The 22,006-nt window shown below is 37.7% G+C and overlaps 1 protein-coding gene across 13 annotated transcripts in view; it reads left to right on the forward strand.

The window, feature by feature from the left end:
- Nucleotides 1-22,006, forward strand: part of USP25 (ubiquitin specific peptidase 25) — a 181,817-nt gene that overhangs the window by 18,617 nt on the left and 141,194 nt on the right. For 3 of the 13 annotated variants that reach the window (XM_036448669.2, XM_045584082.1, XM_045584081.1), the window contains exons 1-3: nucleotides 9,391-9,602; nucleotides 11,037-11,114; nucleotides 18,175-18,319. In XM_036448669.2, the coding sequence (XP_036304562.2) occupies nucleotides 9,549-9,602; nucleotides 11,037-11,114; nucleotides 18,175-18,319 (277 nt within the window). In that variant the 5' untranslated portion in view covers nucleotides 9,391-9,548. Of the gene's footprint in view, nucleotides 1-9,389; nucleotides 9,603-11,036; nucleotides 11,115-18,174; nucleotides 18,320-22,006 lie in introns of those variants that run through there. The other 10 variants (XM_036448667.2, XM_045584078.1, XM_045584079.1 and 7 more) reach the window with 6 other exon arrangements.

Raw genomic sequence — 22,006 nt, forward strand, 5'->3', positions numbered from 1 at the left:
GACTCTGTGAGCTTCTTGATTTGTGTGCGTTTTTCTTCCTTATATCAGGGAAGTTTTCTGTCATTATTTCTTCAAACAAGTTTTCTATTCCTTGCTCATTTTTTTTTCCCCCTCTGGTACTCCTATTATGCGGAAGTTGTTTTGTTTGGTGTTGTCCCAAAATTCTCTTAAGCTCTCCTCCTGGTTTTTAATTTTTTTTTTTTTTTTTTCTAGATGCTGCTCTACGTGTGTATTTTTTCCTACCTTGTCTTCTAGCTCACTGATGCGGTCCTCTGCTTTTTCTAGTCTACTCTTGATGCTTTCTGTTGAGTTCTTTAGAGCAGTGATGTCATTTTTCATTCAATTTTGGTTATTTATTTCCTCTTGGTTCTTACTCATATTGGCAAATTTGTCTTCCATTCTTTTCAGCCACCTTCTGACCATTTCTCTCCATTCTTTCTCTGATAGGTTGCTTGCCTCCATTTCGTTTACTTCCTTTTCTGGTGATGCCTGCTTCTTTCATATGTGGGCTGTTTCTTTGTCTCCCCATGGTCTCTCTTTTCTGGATATCAGGTTATATAGTTCTCTCTCCTGTGTTGTTTAAAGGCACAAAATATAACACAACCAGCTACAACACACAAGGCACTGAACAGAAATGTGTTTGCGGTATTAATAACCTCCAATAAAGGTGAACACAAGAGAAAGGAAAATTAGAGATAGGAGCGAAAGAAGAAGAGGAAAAAAAAGAAAAAAAGAGTGTCTTAATGAAATTGGGAAAAGGAAAACAAAAGAAGAGAGACAAGAAAGAGACTAAGAAAGAAAAGGGAACAAACTATAATATATATTGGGAGAAAACTCCAATAGAATCTAGCCACTATTCTCAGCAACTGCCAGCAACAAGTACCTGGAGGTTAATACAAACTACAAAACCAGCTAATATTAAGCGAGGTGAGGGAAAAAGCAAAAAACAAACAAAAATGGAACAACCAACCAAAAAATATAGTCAAAACAATGTCACAAAAAATGATAAAGTTTTCATATAATCAACATCCAAACAACAAAAGGACAGAGAGAAAAATTTTTTTAGTTAAGAAAGCAGAGAGAGAATTGTGTATGGATTTGGAGCAGGGGGTTGGAAATTAGATATATAAATAGTGTGACATTTTAATAGGGGGTAAACAGAAAGAATAGGGAAAATCTAAAGCAGGAAAGTGGTTCGGGAAATATGACACCAAAAGGGGAAATGTTAGGAAGAGAGTGATGCCTTAAACGTTGAGTTGAGATAGAGTAAAACGATGCTAAAGGAAAGATAAAAATAGAATTTAGAACACTAATCCCAACGTAAAATAAAGAGAAAATAAATTGACTCTTTAAAAAAAATAAAACAGTAATAGTAATAATACCGATTAAAAATAAAAATGTAATAATTGAAAAGGTAAAATCAAGTGAGAAAAAAAGAAAAAATAGTTTCTTAAGTGAAAGATGCAAAAAATGAAAATAAAACAATAAAAAAAATAAAAAAATGCACAGTAGTGAAGGTCATTCACTTCCTCTATTGTTCTGTTTGGCACACTTGTTTCCCATTCTGGATAATATTGCAATGCCTTGTGTTCCACTGTTCCTCAGTGTTGTAAGCCAGTCCTGATTTTTAAGCAGGCAGTGTCTTAATTTCTTTTATTTCTTTAGTTTTGATTACACAGGAGCCAACTTGTGATTCAGCCTCTGGGTGGCAGTGTTTCTGGACTGACTGCCAGATCTATTTGGCTTCTCTAGGCTGTGTTTAGATCCTTCTTTCCCTTTGGCACTCAATACAGGTTTGTGGGAATGGGCTTCCTCAGAGCTGGCTCTGCAATGGTCACTCCCTGCTCCAATCCTCAGGTTCCAGAAAAACAACCTTCCCCTGCAGTCTCCCAGGGTGTCCCCAATTGAGTGATCCCCCTATTGGGCTTAGTAATCTGAAGCAAGGATTTGAAGAGGAAAAAGTCAAGTGTGTGAACAGTGGGTCTGCGCACAAGTCCGCCCAGTGCCCTTTTCCCCCTTGGGTCGAAGTAGTCCGCACACTTTTGATATTTTTAGGCTGTCTTTTTGTGTCAGATCAAAATGGGCAGCTTTTTAGAGATCCCTTCTGTTAGCAGCTCTGAGGACCCCATTCCACATTCACAGATCATGCCAGCCCCAACAGCCACGGATTTTTCTAGGCACTGACTTCACTGGTCCTCCAGCTCCTGCAAAGCGTGCATTTCTCTCTCCCCGAGGGGACCAGAGACCTCACCTTATCCCTGCAAAATCTGATCTTTCCGTGGTGGGGTGAAGAGCTCCTCTGAATCTGCGTGTTTTCATCAACTGGGGACCGGTGTTCTGGGGTTTGCAGTTATTCGTTGTTTGGCGCAGTTGTAGATTTTCAAGTTTCCAATAAGATCCACTCTCCTTCAAGATGGCGTGGTCTCCGTGGCTTAGCCCGTAGCTCTGGGAGGGGACCCAGCAGCAGTGGGACTGCCCTGTCAGGGGAACCCGTCCAACAGTCCTCCACCTTTTTCTGGAGTTTAGCTGTCCTTTAACTTGCCAACAAACACTACCTGTGAGACCCTCAACTATTTTTTCTTTCTTCTCTGAAACAAGGCTTGGAACACGTCTGTCTATTCCGCTACCATTTCTGCATCCTGTTCTCAGCTTTCTTGTAATGTCTTTACAGATGTAACTCCAAATTTGACCATAGTTTAAACATTTTTTTCTATACTGTATTTTCCGGTGTATAAGACGACCCCCGAATTTTACAGTTAAAACATAGGTTTAGGCCTGTATTCGCTGTATAAGACTACCCCCCACTTCCGAGGCAACACCAGTTCTTTTTTTTAATAGACTGCCTCTTTAACTCAGCTAATCCAAGCAGGCGTTTTATGCATGCAAATTATACATGTTCTGTACCCAAAGCTACACTGTGTTCTAGTAAAAAGCCTGCTCAGATTGGCCAGAGTCAGAGAGGCGGTCTATTAAAAAAAGAACTGGTGTTGCCTCGGAAGTGGGGGGTAGTCTTATACAGCGAATATAGGCCCAAACCTATGTTTTAACTGTAAAATTAGGGGGTCATCTTATACGCTGGAAAATACGGTAATTAAATTAAATATATTGTAATTATTGCAGTACCTCTCACATAGAATGTTGAACAGAATAGATTGTGTGATTTGTGTAGAGTGGGGTACATTTGCTATGAAAAAGGGGTAACAATTGTAGTTTACTTTTAAGTTAATGTCAAGTAAGTTTTATTTACTAGAACTTGTAAGTACTTTGCCTTGTGAAGATATCTTAATGTTTGGGCAGTCAGTAGGGTGAAACACTGCTGTGCAGTTTGATAACTGCTTCTGCAGGCACCATGATACAGCATTATGATACTAGAGTAATAACTGTTATAGTTATTGCTACCTCCCTTAGGATTGTCGAACTTGGTTGTAGTGAAGGTTTAAAACCTTTCAAGTGTGCTGCCAAAATATTTAGTATTTGAACAGATATTACAAACACAAAGAAGTTGAGATTTTGGGAGTAAGAAGATAGCAGAAAGTAGGCCTGGGTGCTGGGCAAAATTTCTTTGAGCTCGTCAGGAGTTGCTGTGTTGAACTTTCAGTACATATATTTAAACTGTTTACATTTGACTGCTGATACCATATGCTATGTTTCTACTTCCTAATTTGGAATTTTCCAAGGCTTAGTCTCCTGATTTTCTGCTATTTGTGATCTCTATCTTTAAAAGATCACGTATTTTCTCAGTTATGTGTATTCATTATTGCCAAGTTTGTATATTTAAAGTAAATTTACACTCTCATATAAATTCTTATTTTAGGTTTTTAATTACCTGTTTTTGCTTAAATATCCAGTCATTTTTCATTGTCATGCTCATATATTTGTTTATTCTTTCCTTATTTTAAGCAGGTTGAGAAATAACTAGGAGCTTATAACTTGGTGATGATGGGAGCCAGAGATGTATATATGAAATTAGAAGTTAAATGTAGTGTTTTTAGGCTGTACCGGTATGACCAATTAAAGATCTAATAATAGGAAAGACCTCATATAGCAGGGAGTAATGATTGAAATGATCTGAAGTTGAACACTAATAGCCAGATTGATGGTATCAACCTAGACAAGGAAGTCCATAAACAGGGACAAATCAATTTGGTGCCTTCTGTTATGTGGCTAGATGTGGTATAATAAAAAACAAATATTTAGTCTTCTGTATGCTAATGAGATAACTTCTGATTGAGGGACTACTCGGTTCAGGTTGAGGGCTGTACCTCACAAAACCGACCACTGTGATTAGAGGTGGCGCTTCAGTTCACTCTGTAGTCCAGGGAAGGAGAGAGAGGCTGGGGATTGAGTCCAGTCACCAGTGGCCACTACTTTGATCAATCACGCCTGTGTTATGAAATTTCTGGCGCCTTAATGTATTTCTAATAAGTGCTCAGTTTAGCAACATGCTATTTTTTTCCTTTTTAGTTGTTGTAAAGACAATTCTCTTAAAAATGCTAACATACGTTATTAATATATTGTTAGGACATAAAAATTGCATTTAAAGAAGTTGAACCAATTAGGAAACAAACCACACAATCATTTGAACAGGGAGAGTTTGATACAAAGAAATACTGACTAGTAACAGATGACTGGCTAGGAATGAAGAAGAAAAGTTATGATTGAAGCCCACTGGATGTGAGGGGTGCAGTGTTGGAGGCTGGGACACTTCTGCAAATTGCTTTTTTACGGGTCGTGGGGAGAAAGTGGTATAGAGCATATGCTTTTATTAAACCTACATCATATAGGTGAATGGAGGAGTTTCTAATAGTCAGTAGAATGTATTATGTGTGTGTACTTAGTATAACCCAAAACTGTTTTGGTTTTTGGTAATTGTTCGTGATACATATAGACTCTAGAATTACATAGTATTCAGTTTGAAAGTTCTGCTTAGAGCATGTTTATTTTGCTTTATTAATATAAGGAATTTTCATTGGCTTGCAAGTTAAATATGAAAATTTAAGTAAGGAAACTAAAGAAGCTTACTAAGTATTTAATTAAATGAAAGAACTAGATTAGGAATCAGATTATTAGCATAAAAACAAGTTAAGTACATATTTTATTTAAACTGCAGAGATCATAGTTTAAGATATGATTTGATTCACAAAAGTTTTGTTTACACGTTTTCCAGGATATAGCACTCTAAGCAAAGCAAAAAAAAAAAAAAAAAAAAAAAAAAAAAAAAAAAGGCCTCTTGGATAAGACCACAATATGGTGATTGCTAGAGGAAAAGGAGGGTGGAGGGAGGTAGGAGAGTGTAAAGAGGGATTAATGGTGATGGAAGGAGACTTGACTTGGGGTGGTGAACACACAACATAATATATAGATGATGTGTTATAGAATTTTATACCTGAATTCTATGTAATTCTAATAACCAATATCACTCCAGTAACTTCAATCAAAAATCAAAAATCAAATAAAAGCACTCTAATTTAAAAAACACACTTTTCCAAAAGATTTTGCAAATTTGGAACTCAAAAAGCATGTTCCTATAGAAACCACTTTTCATGGTGTTCGGCTCTTATTTGCCCTGGAAATGTGTTTAATTCTGTATGAACATAACTTATAGTGCTGTGTAACAATATTTTTTTGGGGAAAAACACATTTAGAGTTTCTACTTACAATGCATTTTTTTTTTTTTTTTAAATCTGCTAGTTAATAGGGATGGGGGATTCCATTGGGGCATGGCTGTCATGTTAGATTGGTTGAAGGGTTGGGTGGAAAATAGGGATATGAATTCTGAGGTGAGAAAGAATGGAAACAAACATTTGTTGAGGAACAACTATATTCATTGCTTTTTGCTACTTCTTCCCAGTAAAGTATCTCATTACTTTATTTTATTTTATTACCTGAAAGCTTAAAAAGGTTACTCTAGGGTTCTATAAAAGATAGGAAAAAACTTTTTAAATTCAGAATTTTGACATTTCTAAGTCTAAATGTAAATAGTAAAGAATAAAAAAAGCATGCCTTCAGATTTATATACCCACAGAGGTATGCTATTAATTTAGCACTAAAATGCTGTTAAACTAAAATGATTAAGATAAGCCTTGAGCCTGTGACAGTGGAAACTGAAGAATAAAAAAAGCATGCCTTCAGATTTATATACCCACAGAGGTATGCTATTAATTTAGCACTAAAATGCTGTTAAACTAAAATGATTAAGATAAGCCTTGAGCCTGTGACAGTGGAAAATACAAGATACCCCAACCATTCATGGGATTATTACATAGATTATTTGAAATTGGGAATTTCAACAATACCGTATATGTGGTATGCTTAACTTGAAGCAGGATTGACAGGAGCAGAACTATGAAATGAAGCCTATGAAATTCTAGGTAGAATGCAGGAGAGGATAGGAAGGTTGCTTATTAGTAAGTGGGCCTGATTTATGTATGCTTGTTATTCCCATCTCCATAATTAGTTAACACCTCCTTCTCGTGGGTGAGGTCAGGCCTTGGCGATCTGATTTACTGTACTCCAGTTCACCTCTGCAGACTCTGCGTGTTCAGTTTTCAGTCAGTATTCATTGAGTGCTGTCCAGTGCCAGACACTGTACTAGTTACAAGGAAGGCATCAATGGAGAGTCTCTCACCTTGAGAAGGCAGCTGAGTATACAAAACAAAAACAAAAAACCCTTTGAATTAGAAAGCATAATGTTATTTTTAGACCCTGAATGACAGAGGGAAGAGGAAGACAAGTTTACACTACAGATAGCTGTGGCATCCTTTAAGCCACAAGGATTGTGCTATTGGAAAACTCAGAGTTTTCTCAGGGGTCAGAGTATTACATAAGAAGGAAAATGAAAGGTTTTGTTGTCCCCTTTAAGTTACAGATTAAAAAAAAAAGCATATTTGGGAAGTAAAAGTATTATCTGTTTGTTCTTTACTTGTAAAACTGGTTGTCTAACAGGCTTCAGGCTTACAAAGAGCTACAAGAGGGACATATGTACTTGAAATGATCTGTCAGTGAAGTTTGGGGATTTCTTGTTTACTGTAAGAGATAATGTGAACTAGGGCAGTTTAGTGTTATCAGGTAGATGCAGAAGATATTCACTAAAATAGATGTGTTTGTGTGGTTACATACCTTAATGGCAGTAGTATAATAGTATAATTAATTTTCTTATTGATGGGTAATGTTGAAGTATTTACCATTTAGTGCCTAGCAGTGCTTTAATGCATGTGATTCTGAAGTTTCAGAATGCCTTGGGATTTTCTGAAATTGTTTCCCCTTCTCCCCCATCTTTTATTAGAAATTTTAAAAGCTTTCTTTGAGGTTATTGTAAGAGTTGCCTTTACGTCTCCTGAAGATGGAAATCTTTGACTTTTTTTTCCTTTGCACTAAACCAAGTTTTATGTATATTTGGAAATTCAGTTAGAGGAACCAGTGATTGATTTATGAGTCATTTACCCCTAACTCAGAAAGCTTTCCTGCCTGGTAGACAGCGATGCATCACTTTTTTGTACCGTTATCTAAGCACTAGAAGCCCGATGCACGAAATTTGTGCATGGAGCTGCGGTGTGGGGGTGAGGGGCTGTCCCTCAGCCTGGCCTGCACCCTCTCGCAATCCAAGACCCCTCAGGTAGGGTCCCTAGGCCTGGCTGGCGATCAGGGCCTGTTGCGGGCTTTCCTTCCCCTGGCTGCCAGCAGCTGGTCCTGCCCCTGCCACTGCCACTGCTTACCATCTGTGTGGTTACCCCTCCCTGACACCCCCCCCCTGCAACCAGTTGCCTCCCTCTGCAGGCAACAGGCATGGGGTGCGATTGCTTGGCTGTCCTGGGCCTCCCTCTGCTGGGCGATAGCTGGCTGGCCCTGCACATACCCTCATAGCATTGCTGGCTGGTGATCTGGATCTACCTCTGTGGGGTGATCGATCATTGCCTCGCAGAGAAAGGCCCCGCTCACCCCCCACAGTACCGCCAGCTGGTTGGCCTGAGCCTCCCTTTTTGGGGTGATCATGGAGCCTCTCCATTGATTGCCCTGCTGGCTGGTGGCCTGAGCCTCCCTCCTTGGGGTGATTGATCGTGGAGTCCCCCCATTGATCACCCTGTAGGGTGCCCTGGGTCTCCCTCTGTGTGGTGACTGTGGGATGATGGCCCTGACCAGTCACATTGCACCCATCTTGCTGGCCTGGCGCTGGTGTGTGCCATAGCATGGTCGTCTGGAAGGTTGTCCAGACGGTGGTTCTGCTGTTTGTTCAGTCAGTTTGCATATTACGCTTTTATTATTACAGGTTTTACATAACAGAATAGTGGAATTTAGGGCTGAGGTTTCTTTTTCACTGAATCTTTAGTCTCCAAAATCAGATATAGAGAAGAGCAAATATGGAAAGAACGTGGGCTGTGGAATTTGAAAAAAAACCTTATTCCTGACTCTGTACTTACTAATCTCATGAAGGCTCTGTTAGCTATAAAATGAGAGTAACTTCCTAGAGGGTGTGTATGTGTGCATGTCCACATCTATTAAATGAGATTATATGCTGGAAACACTTAAAACAGTGTCTAGCATACAGAAAGAGCATAATAAGGGCTTGTTCTTTTTTTTCCCCCTTGGCCTAAGCCAGTAATCTTTTTTTTTTTTGCATCCTCAAAACAGTTATACCAGTGTTTAATATGTTGTAATCTTCACTACAACAAATCTGAAACAGACCCAATATTAGGTAGGGTTAACTGGGAAGGGAAAGAATTTCTGTGAAACCCTCTTATTCTTAATCCATATTAAAACTACTACTGCCTCTTTTTTCCTGGTAGTGCATAGTACTATATTTTGCACATATCGATAGATACTATATATACAGCAGATACAATATACATTCTTTTTTTTTTTTTTTATAAACAGAACACTGTTTTTAGAGCACCTTTTTGCCTAGCTGAAAAGTATATTCCCCATCCTCCTGTACAACTATGATTGGCCATGTGACTGAATGATAAATGAGACTTTTAAGTGGAAGTTATTTGAGGAAATCAGGTTTGTTAAAGAAGGCAGAATCATTTCATAGGCACCTTTTATCCTTTGCCCTTTTCTTCATACTCCTAAAACTTGGACAGAAGGCTGAGAGAAGAGACGTGGAGTAACCGACATTTGATGACTGTCACATAAAAGAACGTTTAGTGGAAAGACAGGAGGAGTATAGATCTTTGACATCCCATGCGATATACTTTGCAGATTTGGACTGCTCTCCTCCAGTCTACCTGTATTATGAAAAAGAGACATTTCAGTGTATGGAAGCAACTATTTAAATGGGACTCTGTTAATATAGATAAATATAATTGTGGACTTATATTTGTGGTTTCCGTAAAACATATTTAGACTAGGTTATCTGAAACTTTAAAATTGCTTTTATTTTTTTGTTTAATTTTGACATTTATTTAGAACTCTTCATCTGAATGTATATTCATTATGCATATTTAAATTATCAAGCATGAAATGTACATTTTCCAATACTGGAGTCAATAAATCTACATGCAGAGCATTAAAAAATCTACATGCAGAGCATTTAAATATAAAGTTGCAATATGAGTATGAAGAACTTTCATCGCTTTTTTTTTTTTTTTTTAAACTATTTGAGAGTAAGTTGCATGTTCCTGTACTAGTTTACCACTTCAGGATCTGTTTCCTGAGAAAAAATATATTTGATACAGTTATCAAGTTCAGAAATTTAATATTAATACAACATTGTTACTAAGCAGTCCATGTTCCTATTTCTCCGGTTGTCCCAATAATATGCTGTAAAATTTAGCATGAGAAGCAATTTGATGTCACTTTATGTTTGGTGGTCATGCCTTTTTAGTCCTCCTTTAATCTGGAACCTCATCCTTGTCTTTCTGTGTGAAGAAAAATGTCTCTCAGTTTAGATTTGTCTGATGTTTCCTCAAGATTAGATTCAACTTGTTTATTTTGTGGCAGGAATATCACAGGTGATATTGTCCTCTTGGTGTAGCATATTATATATCAGGAGGCACACAATATCATTTTACCCTATTAGGGGTAATATTAACTTTGATCATTTGATTCAGGTGATTTCTGTTAGATTTCTTCTTTATAGTTACTTAATACTTTAGAATTCCTAGGAAGAAGCTTAAAACTGTGCTACTGTCCTGTTCCTCATTAAGCTTTCACCCAATAGTTTTAGCACGCATTGATGATTCTTGACTGAATTATTATTGAGATGAATGTAAAACATTTTCAAGAAAGATTTTATCAGATCCTTTTATTCATGGTGCTGTCTTGGGGACTTCTTTAAGAAATACAGAGTTGTAGGGAGGAACATAGCCTTTAATTAGGATAGTTCAGGGAAGGATTTGATAGTGGGATCCTATCCATCTCCCCCCTTTTCTCTTACTCTTAATTTTATAGAGTATAATTACAGTATAGACCAATAGCACATGAACAGGTTTGAAGCAAATGGGAGCAAAAGATGAATTCTATTTAGGATCTTTTATGACAGATTGGAGAATGAGATGATTCTCTTTTTTTCCTCAAATAGATCTTAGGATTCCCATGATGTACTATACCTACATAGTACATGGCCTGCAAAAGCATGTCTTTTTCAGACATTCCAGGTGCCTGGATGCTGGCTGACCCGACAGGCAGGGAGGAATTCCCAGAATTGCCTTACTTCAGTCAGTAGAGCCATCACCTCCTTGAAGTGGCCCAGTGGATACATTTTCCTTAGTTATTCCTGGGTTTAATCCATCATGCAGATCACCCTTTTTATTTCGGGAGACATAAATGAGAGGTGGTGAAGACTAGCTAGAAACTTAATTCTAGAACTCTTATTTTGGAGGAGTAAGGTAAAAATTCCCTTTTGGTGGAACCATGAGAATGGATAATGGTCCTCCCCATAGCATGGTTCATTCTTTCTAAAAGAGTGAAATTTGTTCAGTCTCAAGTTCTTTTTTATTCTACTTTATTTTGCATTTTCCATCACCCCCCCCCCCCAAAGTCATTTATATTTTCATATTTCAGAGTATAATAATTTTGGTTTTTTCCCCCTCCTTTAGCATCAGCAGACGTTTTTGAATCAGCTGAGAGAAATCACTGGGATTAATGACACCCAGATACTACAGCAAGCCTTGAAGGTATGACCTCTATTTTATGATATATTGGAATAGTTCATGTTAATCCCTTTAGTCCTACTGCCTACCATGTTTGAAAGTTGAGTTTTTTGTTATGCCAGGATATAAGAAAGAACTTTTGTAAAATAAGAGACTTAACATAACATACTGAGCATGTTTTGAGCATGTTAGCTTTAGCAGCCTAATGTTCCAAGATATCATGAAGTGACAGATAACTCTCCGTAAGAAACACTTTCATGGCAAGACGAAGGTGAATCCAGATGCAGATGGCTGGTTTTACTCAAGAGCCATGTGTTAGAGTTTAAATGGGGTGGAGAGTGGATTAGGTTAGAGAAGAGGAGGAGAGAAGAGTAGAAAGTTAATAGAGCATCAAAAGCTTACTTTTTTTTTTCCTTCCAAGGAAATATTATGAATATTCAATATCAAAACTGTTTAGTATATGCAACAAATAAAGTGCATGGGGCACCATATGAGTCAGATCACATGGATACGTGCATTGAAAAGATCAAGTGGCCTGGCGGGAGTGCCTCAGTAGTTGAGCATCAACCCATGAACCAGAGGTGGCTGGTTTCATTTCATGTCAAGGCACATGTCTGGGTTGTGGGCTCGATACTTTGTAGGGGGCGAGCAGGAGGCAACCAAACAATGTTGCTCTCTCTAATATCAATAAAACATGAAAAAAAAAAAAAAAAGATCAGGTGAAGGATAGATGTTTAAGAATTAGAACTGCATTTTATTTATCTTTATTGTTTGAAGTATTACAAATAGTAATACATATGTCTTCTTTTTCCCCCCCATTGACCTCCCCCTGGCCTCCCCTTTCCCCTAGTACATGCCCTCACCTGCCCCTCCCCCCACTTATCTTATATCCATTGGTTATGCTTATATGCATGCGTACAAGTCCATCAGTTGATCTCTTACATCACTCCCCTCCCCACACCTCCCCTGCCTTCCTGCTGTAATTTAACAGTCTGTAGAACTGCATTTCAAATTTACAGCGTTTGTGCCACTATAGGCCTTCATACAACTTCAATCCTTTGGAACTTGCTCCATGAGGCAAAATTATGTAATTTTTAATTTTGAGCCCCAAATTCTTCATTTGTTTCTAGAAATGATTTATCATTTAGATGAGTATAATTATAAACATCATAATGATAGTGATCATAGCACTTGTTAGGCACTTACAGAACTAGCTGCTATTCTATTAATAAATAGTTCATGTGGATAACATCCTTCTAATACAGTGTTTCTCAACGTTTCTAATGCCGCGACCCTTTAATACATTTCCTCATGTTGTGGTGACCCTCAACCATAAAATTATTTTCCTTGCTACTTCATAACTGTAATTTTGCTACTGTTAATGAATCGTACAGAGCCCAAGACCATCGGGAAACACAGATATTTACATTACGATTCATTAACAGTAGCAAAATTACAGTTATGAAGTAGCAAGGAAAATAACTTTATGGTTGGGGTTCACCACAACATGAGGAACTGTATTAAAGGGTCGCGGCATTAGAAACGTTGAGAGCCACTGTTCTAATAGCTCTATGAGGTAGATAATATTTTCATTTCCTTTTAAAAGATGAGGAGACAGAGGTTAATGTGACTTGCTTAAGACCACACAGCTAATATGTGGAGAATCTTAGAATAGGAACCAAGAAGTCTATTGGTCCACACTGAACTTCTGCTTTTACTAGAAGCTTTGCTTCAGCTTTTTCCCCATTAGAAAACGATGAGACAGAACTGTTTAAAGCCTTAATGCATGGGTTATGAAACCAATGTATGTATTTGGACACGAAGCCAAAGTGTTGTACTCAGTTTTTATAATTATGACATTTGGATGATTGCCAGTTTTTCTTTATTCTGATAACATAACCAAATCACCCTATGTGTATTTTCATATAGTGTCTTTCCCATTCTGTACCACTGAGTAGGAGTATACACCATTATATTGCCAGGGAAAATCTAGGAAATTTTCTTTTTTAATTTGGGAAATATGTAGAATATGTTTAATTAAATAATAATAATTAATTAATTAAATTCTTGTCCACATTTTCTTTGAGGTAAGTTGTGTGTAGTTGTTTTTGTTTTAAACTTTTGATTTCAGTAACAGTAGCTGGCATGGGGGTTGGTGGAGACACTGTGTTTAAACTTTAACTATTGCCCAGTATAAATTTGTAAGATGTTTAATAATATCTCAACTGTTGCAGTTATAGATTGACAGGTAGTTTACTGTTGGGAGCCACAATGTTATTGATTGATTTCAGTACTTTTATTTTATTTTGAATATCTATCTTTAGCCCTCCAAACTTTAAGTTGTGTAAATCCTGGTTGCAGTTTGTTATTGTTCAAGATAGTGTATGAAATGCACTTAGCACACTTCTAATAAATATTAGCCATTATTATTGCAAATTATATTACAACTAGTTTACTTATCCAACTATAAAATATGTTACACCCACATTTTGGATGAATCATTTATTAAAGAATCATATAATAATTGTGACAGATAAAATTTAAAGCAGTGGTGCTTTTCAAACTGCACCTGACTTTCTCTCTCTTCACCTGCTACTAGAATTGGAGTCGAGTGCATTAGGGATTTCATTCTTCCATACATAGCTCAGGCCTCAGGTCTTAGAATCATCCTGATCTTTTTCTTTCTGTCACCCGCCCCCTCCATATTTAATATGATAGAAAATGATGTTGGGCTCTGCTGCTGCCTTTTCTGTCCAATAATCTATTCTCAAAAAACTGTATAACGGTCCTTTAAATGTGAAACCATACCAAGTAATTTCTGTCCAAATCACTCCACTGGCTCCCTGTTACATTCATGTGTGGGAAAGTTCCTAAGGCCTGCACAGCTTGCATGCTCTGGTTTTCTGTTATAAAGATAATTCATTATTAACGTCTGGATTTCTTAATGCTGTTTGAATTAGCTGCAATAGAACTACTGTTACATGTATTAAGTGTACAGAGAATATAGAGATAAAACTGAGCAAGTCATTCTTTTGTTGTTTTAGAAATTCTTAGTTTCCTAGCATTGGCTCCCCCCCCCCCCCCCTTCTAATTAACTGTAGAAAAAATGTCGTGTCTAGGTATGCTTTTGATGAGAATTACGCTGCAGAATGTTTTACTATTTTCTTTCTACAGGTCTTTGACATTTGCTTAAGTTTGCCTATAGGCATGGATTCAGCATCAATATTAAAGGGAACATCTTTTATTGTCCTTGTTTACAGAAGTACTATTATTATTATTATTATTTTTATTAAATAAATCTTTATTGCTCAGATTATTACAATTGTTTCTCCTTCCCCCCCCCCATAGTTCCCTTTCACCCTGTTCCCAACCCACCCTCTTGCCCTTACCTCCTCGCCCCCCCGAATTGTCCTCATCCATAGGTGTACAATTTTAGTCCAGTCTCTTCCTGAACCTCCCACATCCCTTTCCCCCTGATAATTATCAACCACTCCCTTTCTTTGCCCCTGATTCTAATCTATTCACCAGTTTATTCTGTTCCTCAGATTTTTAATTCACTTGATTTTTAGATTCACTTGTTGATATATATGTGTATTTGCTGATCATAATTTTTATCTTTGCCTTTTTCTTTTTCTTCCTTTTCTTAAAGAATACCTTTTAGCATTTCATATAATACTGGTTTGGTGGTGATGAACTCCTTTAGCTTTTTCTTATATGTGAAGCTCTTTATCTACCCTTCAATTCTGAAGGATAACTTTGCTGGGTAGAGTAATCTTGTTTTTTCACTTTGCTATTCATCACTTTGAGTATTGCTTGCCACTCCCGTCATGCCTGCATAGTTTCTGTTGAAAAATCAGCTGATAGTTGTATGGGTGCTCCCTTGTAGGTAACTAACTGTTTTTTTCTTGCTGCTTGTAAGATTCTCTCTTTATCTTTTGCTCTTGGAATTTTAATTATGATGTGTCTTGGTGTGGTCCTCTTTGTATTTCTTTTATTTGGGGTTCTTTGCGCTTCTTGTACTTGTAAGTCTATTTCTTTCACCAGGTGGGAGAAGTTTTCTGACATTATTTCTTCAAATAGGTTTTCATTATCTTGCTCTCTCTCTTCTTCTGGCACCCCCATAATTCTGATGTTGGTACGTTTGAAGTTGTCCTCGAGGCTTCTTACACTATCTTCAGTTTTCTGGATTCCCTACTCTTCTTGCTTTTCCAGAGAAGTGTCCTTTGCCTTTTTGTGTTCCAAATCTTTGACTTGATTCTTGCATTCCTCTAGTCTGCTCTTGGGTCTCTGTATAATATTTTTTATTTCATTCAGTGTATGTTTAATTTCTAGTTGGTCCTTTTTCATGTCCTCAAGAGTCTCATTAAATATATTGGCCTTTTCTAGGAAATTCTTGAAAAACCTTATAACCGTGGTTTTGAACTCTATATACAGTCGTTTCTTCTCCTCCATTTCTTTTGTTTGAAATCTCTTTTCCTGTCTCGGCATTTTTGCTGCTTCCCTGAGTTGGTAGGGTGGCTTTGTGTGCTTGGTGTCCTATATTGTCCGGTGGGTCAGCCTCCCCAGTTACCTGAGGTAGACACTCTTGGTGCTCCCCTTTGTGGACTGCATGTACAGCCTTGTTGTAGTTAAGTCTTGATTGTTGTTGGTATCACTGGGAGGAGTTGATTTCCAGGCCTATTGGATGTATCACCTGTGTCTATACCAGGATATCTTCTGTATTAGAGACAGTCTTATAGGATCAAACTTGCAAAATTGCAAAAGCCTCTAAGCTCAGCTTGCATGGGGCAGAGTCTCAGGGCTGAGCTGCCAGTCTTGGCTTCCCATCAGTCCTGCCCTTGTGAGTGAGTCTCAGACTTCTGCTTTTCACGGATCCCCTGGTTTCCACCTGACAGTCCAGATTCCCCTTGTAAGAGCGTGAGTGTCCCAGGGCCTTGCCCAGAACTGGGTTTCAGTGCTCAGTGCAGGCGGAACTGGAGATTCAGTGCAGTTAGGAGCTTTGGACTCCTTCCACTATGGAGAGGCTGCAGCAACCTTAGCGTCAGACCTCTCTGCGCGCACTCACTCGCACTCTGCGGCTCCGGCTCCCTTGGTCTCCCAGTCTCTGAGTCTCCGGGTGCCTTTATCTACAGTCCAGACTCCACCTGTATGTGCCAAGGTCCACGGGGTTTCGGCCAGAGCTGGGGTTCAGTACAGTTGAAACTGGGATTCAATGGAGTTGGGGGCTTCCTTTCCCCTCCCACCAGCCCGGCATTCCGCCGCCCTTCCTCTCTGTGCGAGCATCTCCCTACCTCAGCGCTTTGCGGCTCCCGATCCGATCTGTGAGCCTCTCTCCTTCTTTCTAGTTGTAGATTTCCTGCTCAGCCAGATTTCCTGTGGTTTTGGATGATGCCCATTCTGTCTTTTAGTTGTTATTTTGAAATTGTTGTGCAAGGTGGCAGCTTAGGCGCTTACCTAGGCCGCCATCTTGGTTCTCTCCCTAATTCTTCCCAGAAGTACTATTATAAATACTAATTTTTTACACTTTTATAGAGCAAGCTCCAGAAAATATGTTTTAGTTTGTTCATTAGTTTATAAATATAAGTTTGTGATTGACTTTTGTTAAGCAGATATGAAAGTAATAGAAAAGTAAGGAACTAATAGTTATACAATTGATTTTTACATTGTATTAGTAGTTTTAATTAATAGAATCAGAAATTACAATTGATATAGTATGTTTTGTTTATAATGAATTAGAATCAGTAATTTAAAATCTGAAAACAGTTTTCGCTACTACCAGGTGTAGAGGTTAATAATGTGGATTTTTTCAATAGATGGAGTTACATATATGTTGATATATATGCAAGCTTCAAAACTTCATATGTCAAATTTTCTGGAGGTGTTAACATCATAGGTATTTTTATGCTTAAAAATGTCGAATTTTGTGCCAAAAAAAAGAGTATTTGCGGGAAGTTTTAATTCATTATTTTATTTTGAAGAAAAGTTCTGCTGAAAATTATCTTATACTCCAAGAAGCTTATGGTGAACACTCTCCATCTCAAGATACTTGTGAACACTGGTTTAAACACTTTAGAAGTGATGATTTAGATGTGAAAGACAAAGAATGTCCAGGTCAACTGAAAAAGTTAGAAGACCAACAATTACAAGCATTATTGGATGAAGATGCATGTCAAACTCAAAAACAAATTGCAGAAAGACTGAGCATTGCTCAGCAAACAATTTCCGATCATTTACAAGCAATGGGAACAATTTTAAAAGAAGGAAATGGGTGCCACATCAACTGAAAGACAAATGAAAACCGAAAAGTCATCAGTAAAATTTCGCTTCAACGGCATGAAAGAAAGTCTTTTTGGCATCGAATTGTGACTGGCAATGAAAAGTGGATTTATTCTGAGAATCCCAAATGCACAAAATCATAGGTTGATCCAGGTTAGCCATCAACATCGACTACCAGGGCAAATTGCTTCGGAAAGAAGACAATGCTTTGCGTTTAGTGTGATCAGGAAGGTCTGGTGTATTATGAGCTTCTGAAACCAGGTGAAACTATTAATATTGATCGCTCCCGAAAACAAATAATCAATATGAGCCACGCTTTGATCGTGAAACGACCAGAATGTTCTAGAAAACACAGCAAAGTAATTTTGCTTCATGTTGATGCACTATCACACACTTCAAAACCAGTTAAAGACATGTTAAAAAATCTTGCCTGGGAAGTATTAACCCATCCGTTCCTTCAGATTACCACTTGTTCTGATTGATGGCACACGCACTTTCTGAGCAGCACTTCAAAATGTAGGAAGAAGTAGAAAATTGGGTCTCTGAATGGTTTGCTTCAAAACAAGAAAAGTTCTATTGGTTTGGTATCCACAAATTATCAGAAAGATGGGGAAATGTATAGCTAACAATGGACATTACTTTAAATAAAGCACTTTTGAGATGCTTCTTATCGTGTTTTCTTTGATTACAAAATCCACCATTATTAATTGGTACACCTAGTATTAGTTGTTATGACGAAGATTACATAAATTATGAAATGTATAGAAATAGTTCAAAATATTTGATGTTGTGTTCTTGATATTTGAAGGACAGTAATGGAAACTTGGAATTGGCAGTGGCTTTCTTGACTGCAAAGAATGCCAAGCCCCCTCAGCAGGAAGAGACAGCTTACTACCAAACCGCGCTTCCCAGCAATGACCGGTACATCAGTGTGGGGAGCCAGGCAGATGCAAGTGAGTTTACTTCTTCTTAATGTTTAATGTGATGTAATGAAAAAACACCATGGGAGTATATTCATTTGTTTGAGCAGAACTGAAGGACAATAAAAGAGCTCCTTTAAACTTGGTTCTTTTTAGTGTATATACATATACACTAAAAAAGCATATATACATATCAGTATTATATACACACACACACACACACACACACCATATTTTCCGGCGTATAAGACGACTTTTGAAACAAAAAAAAGTCAACCGAAAATCGGGGGGGCAAAAGACCAAAATTGCACAAAAATTACCTGCAGATCTTGACGGCAAAGTAAGTCTTTTCTTTGAAGTGGGGGGTAGTCTTATACAGCGAATATAGGCCTAAACCTGTGTTTTAACTGTAAAATTAGGGGTTGTCTTATACGCCGGAAAATACGGGTATATTTTTCTAGCTTAGGAGTAAAAGATTGTATTTAAGTTATTTATCCTTTCATTGAGCATTTCACATATTAAATAGTAATTATTGTTTGAAATGGAGTAGCTACAGGTGTTACGCATTAAAGAAACAAACTTTTCTAGAATTTTAAGTGGGAACAGTCATTTCTTTTATGGAATTTAAGTTTTGTACTGGCCTTAATATTATGTTTAAAGATAAAATGTTATTTCTGACTAGAGGCCTGGTGCATGAAATTCATGCACGGGGGAGGGGGTTCCCCTCAGCCCAGCCTGCACCCTATCCAATCTGGTACCCCTAGAGGGATGTCTGACTGCCTATCGGAATCGGGCCTAAATGGGTAGTTGGACATCCCTCTCACAATCCAGGACTGCTGGCTCCCAACCGCTCATCTGCCTGCCTGATTGCCCCTAACTGCTTCCCTGCTGGCCCGATTGCCCCTAACTGCCCTCCCCTGCTGGCCTGGTTGCCCCCAACTGCCCTCCCTTGCTAGCCCAGTCACCCCTAACTTCACTCCCTTGACAGCCTGATCACTCCTAACTGCCCTTACCTGCAGGCCTGGTGCCCCTAACTGCTGTTCCCTGCAGGCCTGGACCCCCAACTGTCCTCCCCTGCAGGCCTAGTCCCCCCAACTGCCCTCCCCTGCCGACCTGGGTCTCCCCAGCTGCCCTTCCCTGGTGGCCATCATGTGACGGCCATTTTTGACCACCTAGGGATGACCATCTTGTGCGTTGGAGTGGTGGTCAATTTGCATGTTACCTCTTTATTATGTAGGATTACTGATAAGTATACCATTTAAAAGACTTTCCTTTACCTCAGCTCCTGCCCTTCCCCAAATAAAGCTTTTGGGAAAAGATTTATTCCCATGTAATAAACACACATATGCACACACAGACACATATACACATATACATGTGAAAAATTTTGCATGGGATATTAAGCTTTTTTAGAATATCAATATGTTTATATAACAATGAGTGTTGTTTTTTTTTTTTTAATATGAACATTTACTTTCTATAAAATGTAGGTATTTGTTTTTATACATGTGGACCTGAGAATTTATTAACTTGTATTTGAAGAGAATTTCTGATTTTATTTATAGACTTTCTTTAAGTTAGACAGCAATCAGGAAGAATCCGTCCACATAGATGTTTATATCTATTGATTGGCATTAAATATTGCTTAATTCTTGTTAATAAAATATATTCATTTCAAATTTTCAAGGTGATCTTTATATTTTTGCTTCACAAATTATCTTAGGTTAGCCAAAGCAGGAATTCTCCAATAGCACACAGATAATAGGTGTGAGAGAAGTTTTATACACATAAGACAGACTTTGCTTATGCCCAAGTTCAAAACACACTGTGTTTTGGCCTCTGTCTATATCTTTAACTTCCTTTTCTCCTGTTGTCCTCCTCTCACTTTGCACTGTCATGATACAGAATGGCTTGAAGTTCTCAGACCCCCAACCAGTACTATTTAATCTCTTTTTCTTTACATTTGCTGTTCCTTCTGTCTGGAGTCCCTTCTAGACTTTACCTCAGCTTCATTCCTTCTTGTGTAGCAGTTGCTTGTTCTGGAATGTTCTCCTGAAGTAAGGGGTTCTCTAGCAGCTAGAGTATTCTTTTGTCTTAAAGAGTATACTGTGTTATTTTCAAATTATTTGTGCCTTGCTACCAAACTGGAAGCTTAACAGGGCAAAAGACCATTGATGTTCCTGGCATCATACTAGAATGTCATAGTGTCTCAGAAGTATTTGTTGAATTATTTTTGAACATATAAAAAGCTGTTTCAAAACCAATGAAAGGGAGCAAGCTTGTTGCAAGAAAAAGAGGGGGGGGGAGGGGTGATTTAAAAAGGTGAAAAAGGAGAAGTCCATAAATAAAGGAGGAGTGAGTATATGAGAATAACATAACTTTTATGGATCTGAGAATTGGGGTCAGGGAGAATAAAATTAGGTAGAAAAGGGACAAATAGAATGATTTTGATTGAAGGCAACTGCTTAAAGTGAAGGAAGCTGGGAATTGACTAAACATGGTTCAGGGTTTTTGTTGAATGGATGAAAAGATTTTAGAATGAGCTGAAAATTCTTAATATAGATGGTAGATTTCGTGACATGAAATATCATATATAGCTATTCAGGGGAGATAAGATTATAAGACTGTTACAAACAAAAGAAAATGTCATTATTTCTGAGAGAAAGTCAGGAAATATTGTTTAAGGCAGATGTTAACACCTGTTATAAGATTTTAGACAAAGTAATAGTGAAATGTGGATAAAAAGAGATTTGAACAGGAGCTCCGAGGGAAAGGGCCACATGATATTATTTTTATTTATTTTTAATAAGTTTTTATTTATTTTAGAGAGAGAGGAAGAGAGAGGGATAGAGAGATAGAAACATCGATGAGAGAGAAACATCCGCTGCCTCCTACATGCCTCTTACTGGGGATCTAGTCCCCAACCTGGGCATGTGCCCTGACTGGGAATAGAACGGTGACTTCTTGGGTCATGAGTCGATGCTCAACCATTGAGCCACATGGTCTGGGCACAACCTGATTTTAGAAGACAAAGGTCCCATTTTTTCATAAAAAAAATTATGTGTATGGCTCTTGAAAAATATCCACTAAATAATTTTACATTTCACTTGAAAGAAATGGTAGCGAAATGGACTTTCTGGTTTCATCTCAACTGATTTGACAGTTGTATTGAGCAAATTGCTTGCTGTTGGGGTTTCTTTCTTGATAAAATGTGCTCTTTCTACCTAGATGTTAATTAATTCATATTTAATCATTCAATAGTTTGGATAGTATGTTCATAAAGTTGGGTTGAGATTGAGAAAAAACCTTCTGAAATAGCTGTGGTGACTGTATTATTAATAGTATCAAACTGAGGAAAGTTGCTGAGGAGGTAACAGTAATTCTTTTCCATTTAACAAACTTGTGCCATATTTTATGAAGTTTTGAGAAGAACATCTGCCTTTAGAAAATATTCTTGACTCAAAATTTAAATTCTATAGTGTCATAATAATTTTATGTGGTTTAAAACTGAGAAAGTAAGGAGATGTCATGCATTCAGCAGATTCTTTAAATTATTGTGCTGTTCTTGCTAAAAGAATCAATAGTTTGTGTATTTTAACTGGGAAAGAGTGGTTAAAACATGGGTAGGAAAGAGAAATAATTACAAATGAAAATGTATTTAAACATAGGCCTTTATTGAAAAATCTGTGTTGCATGATTAAAGAATGTGCAGTGTTGAAG

The sequence above is a fragment of the Pipistrellus kuhlii genome, unplaced genomic scaffold (genome assembly GCF_014108245.1).
Source record: "Pipistrellus kuhlii isolate mPipKuh1 unplaced genomic scaffold, mPipKuh1.p scaffold_m20_p_2, whole genome shotgun sequence".
NCBI classification, from domain to species: domain Eukaryota; kingdom Metazoa; phylum Chordata; class Mammalia; order Chiroptera; family Vespertilionidae; genus Pipistrellus; species Pipistrellus kuhlii.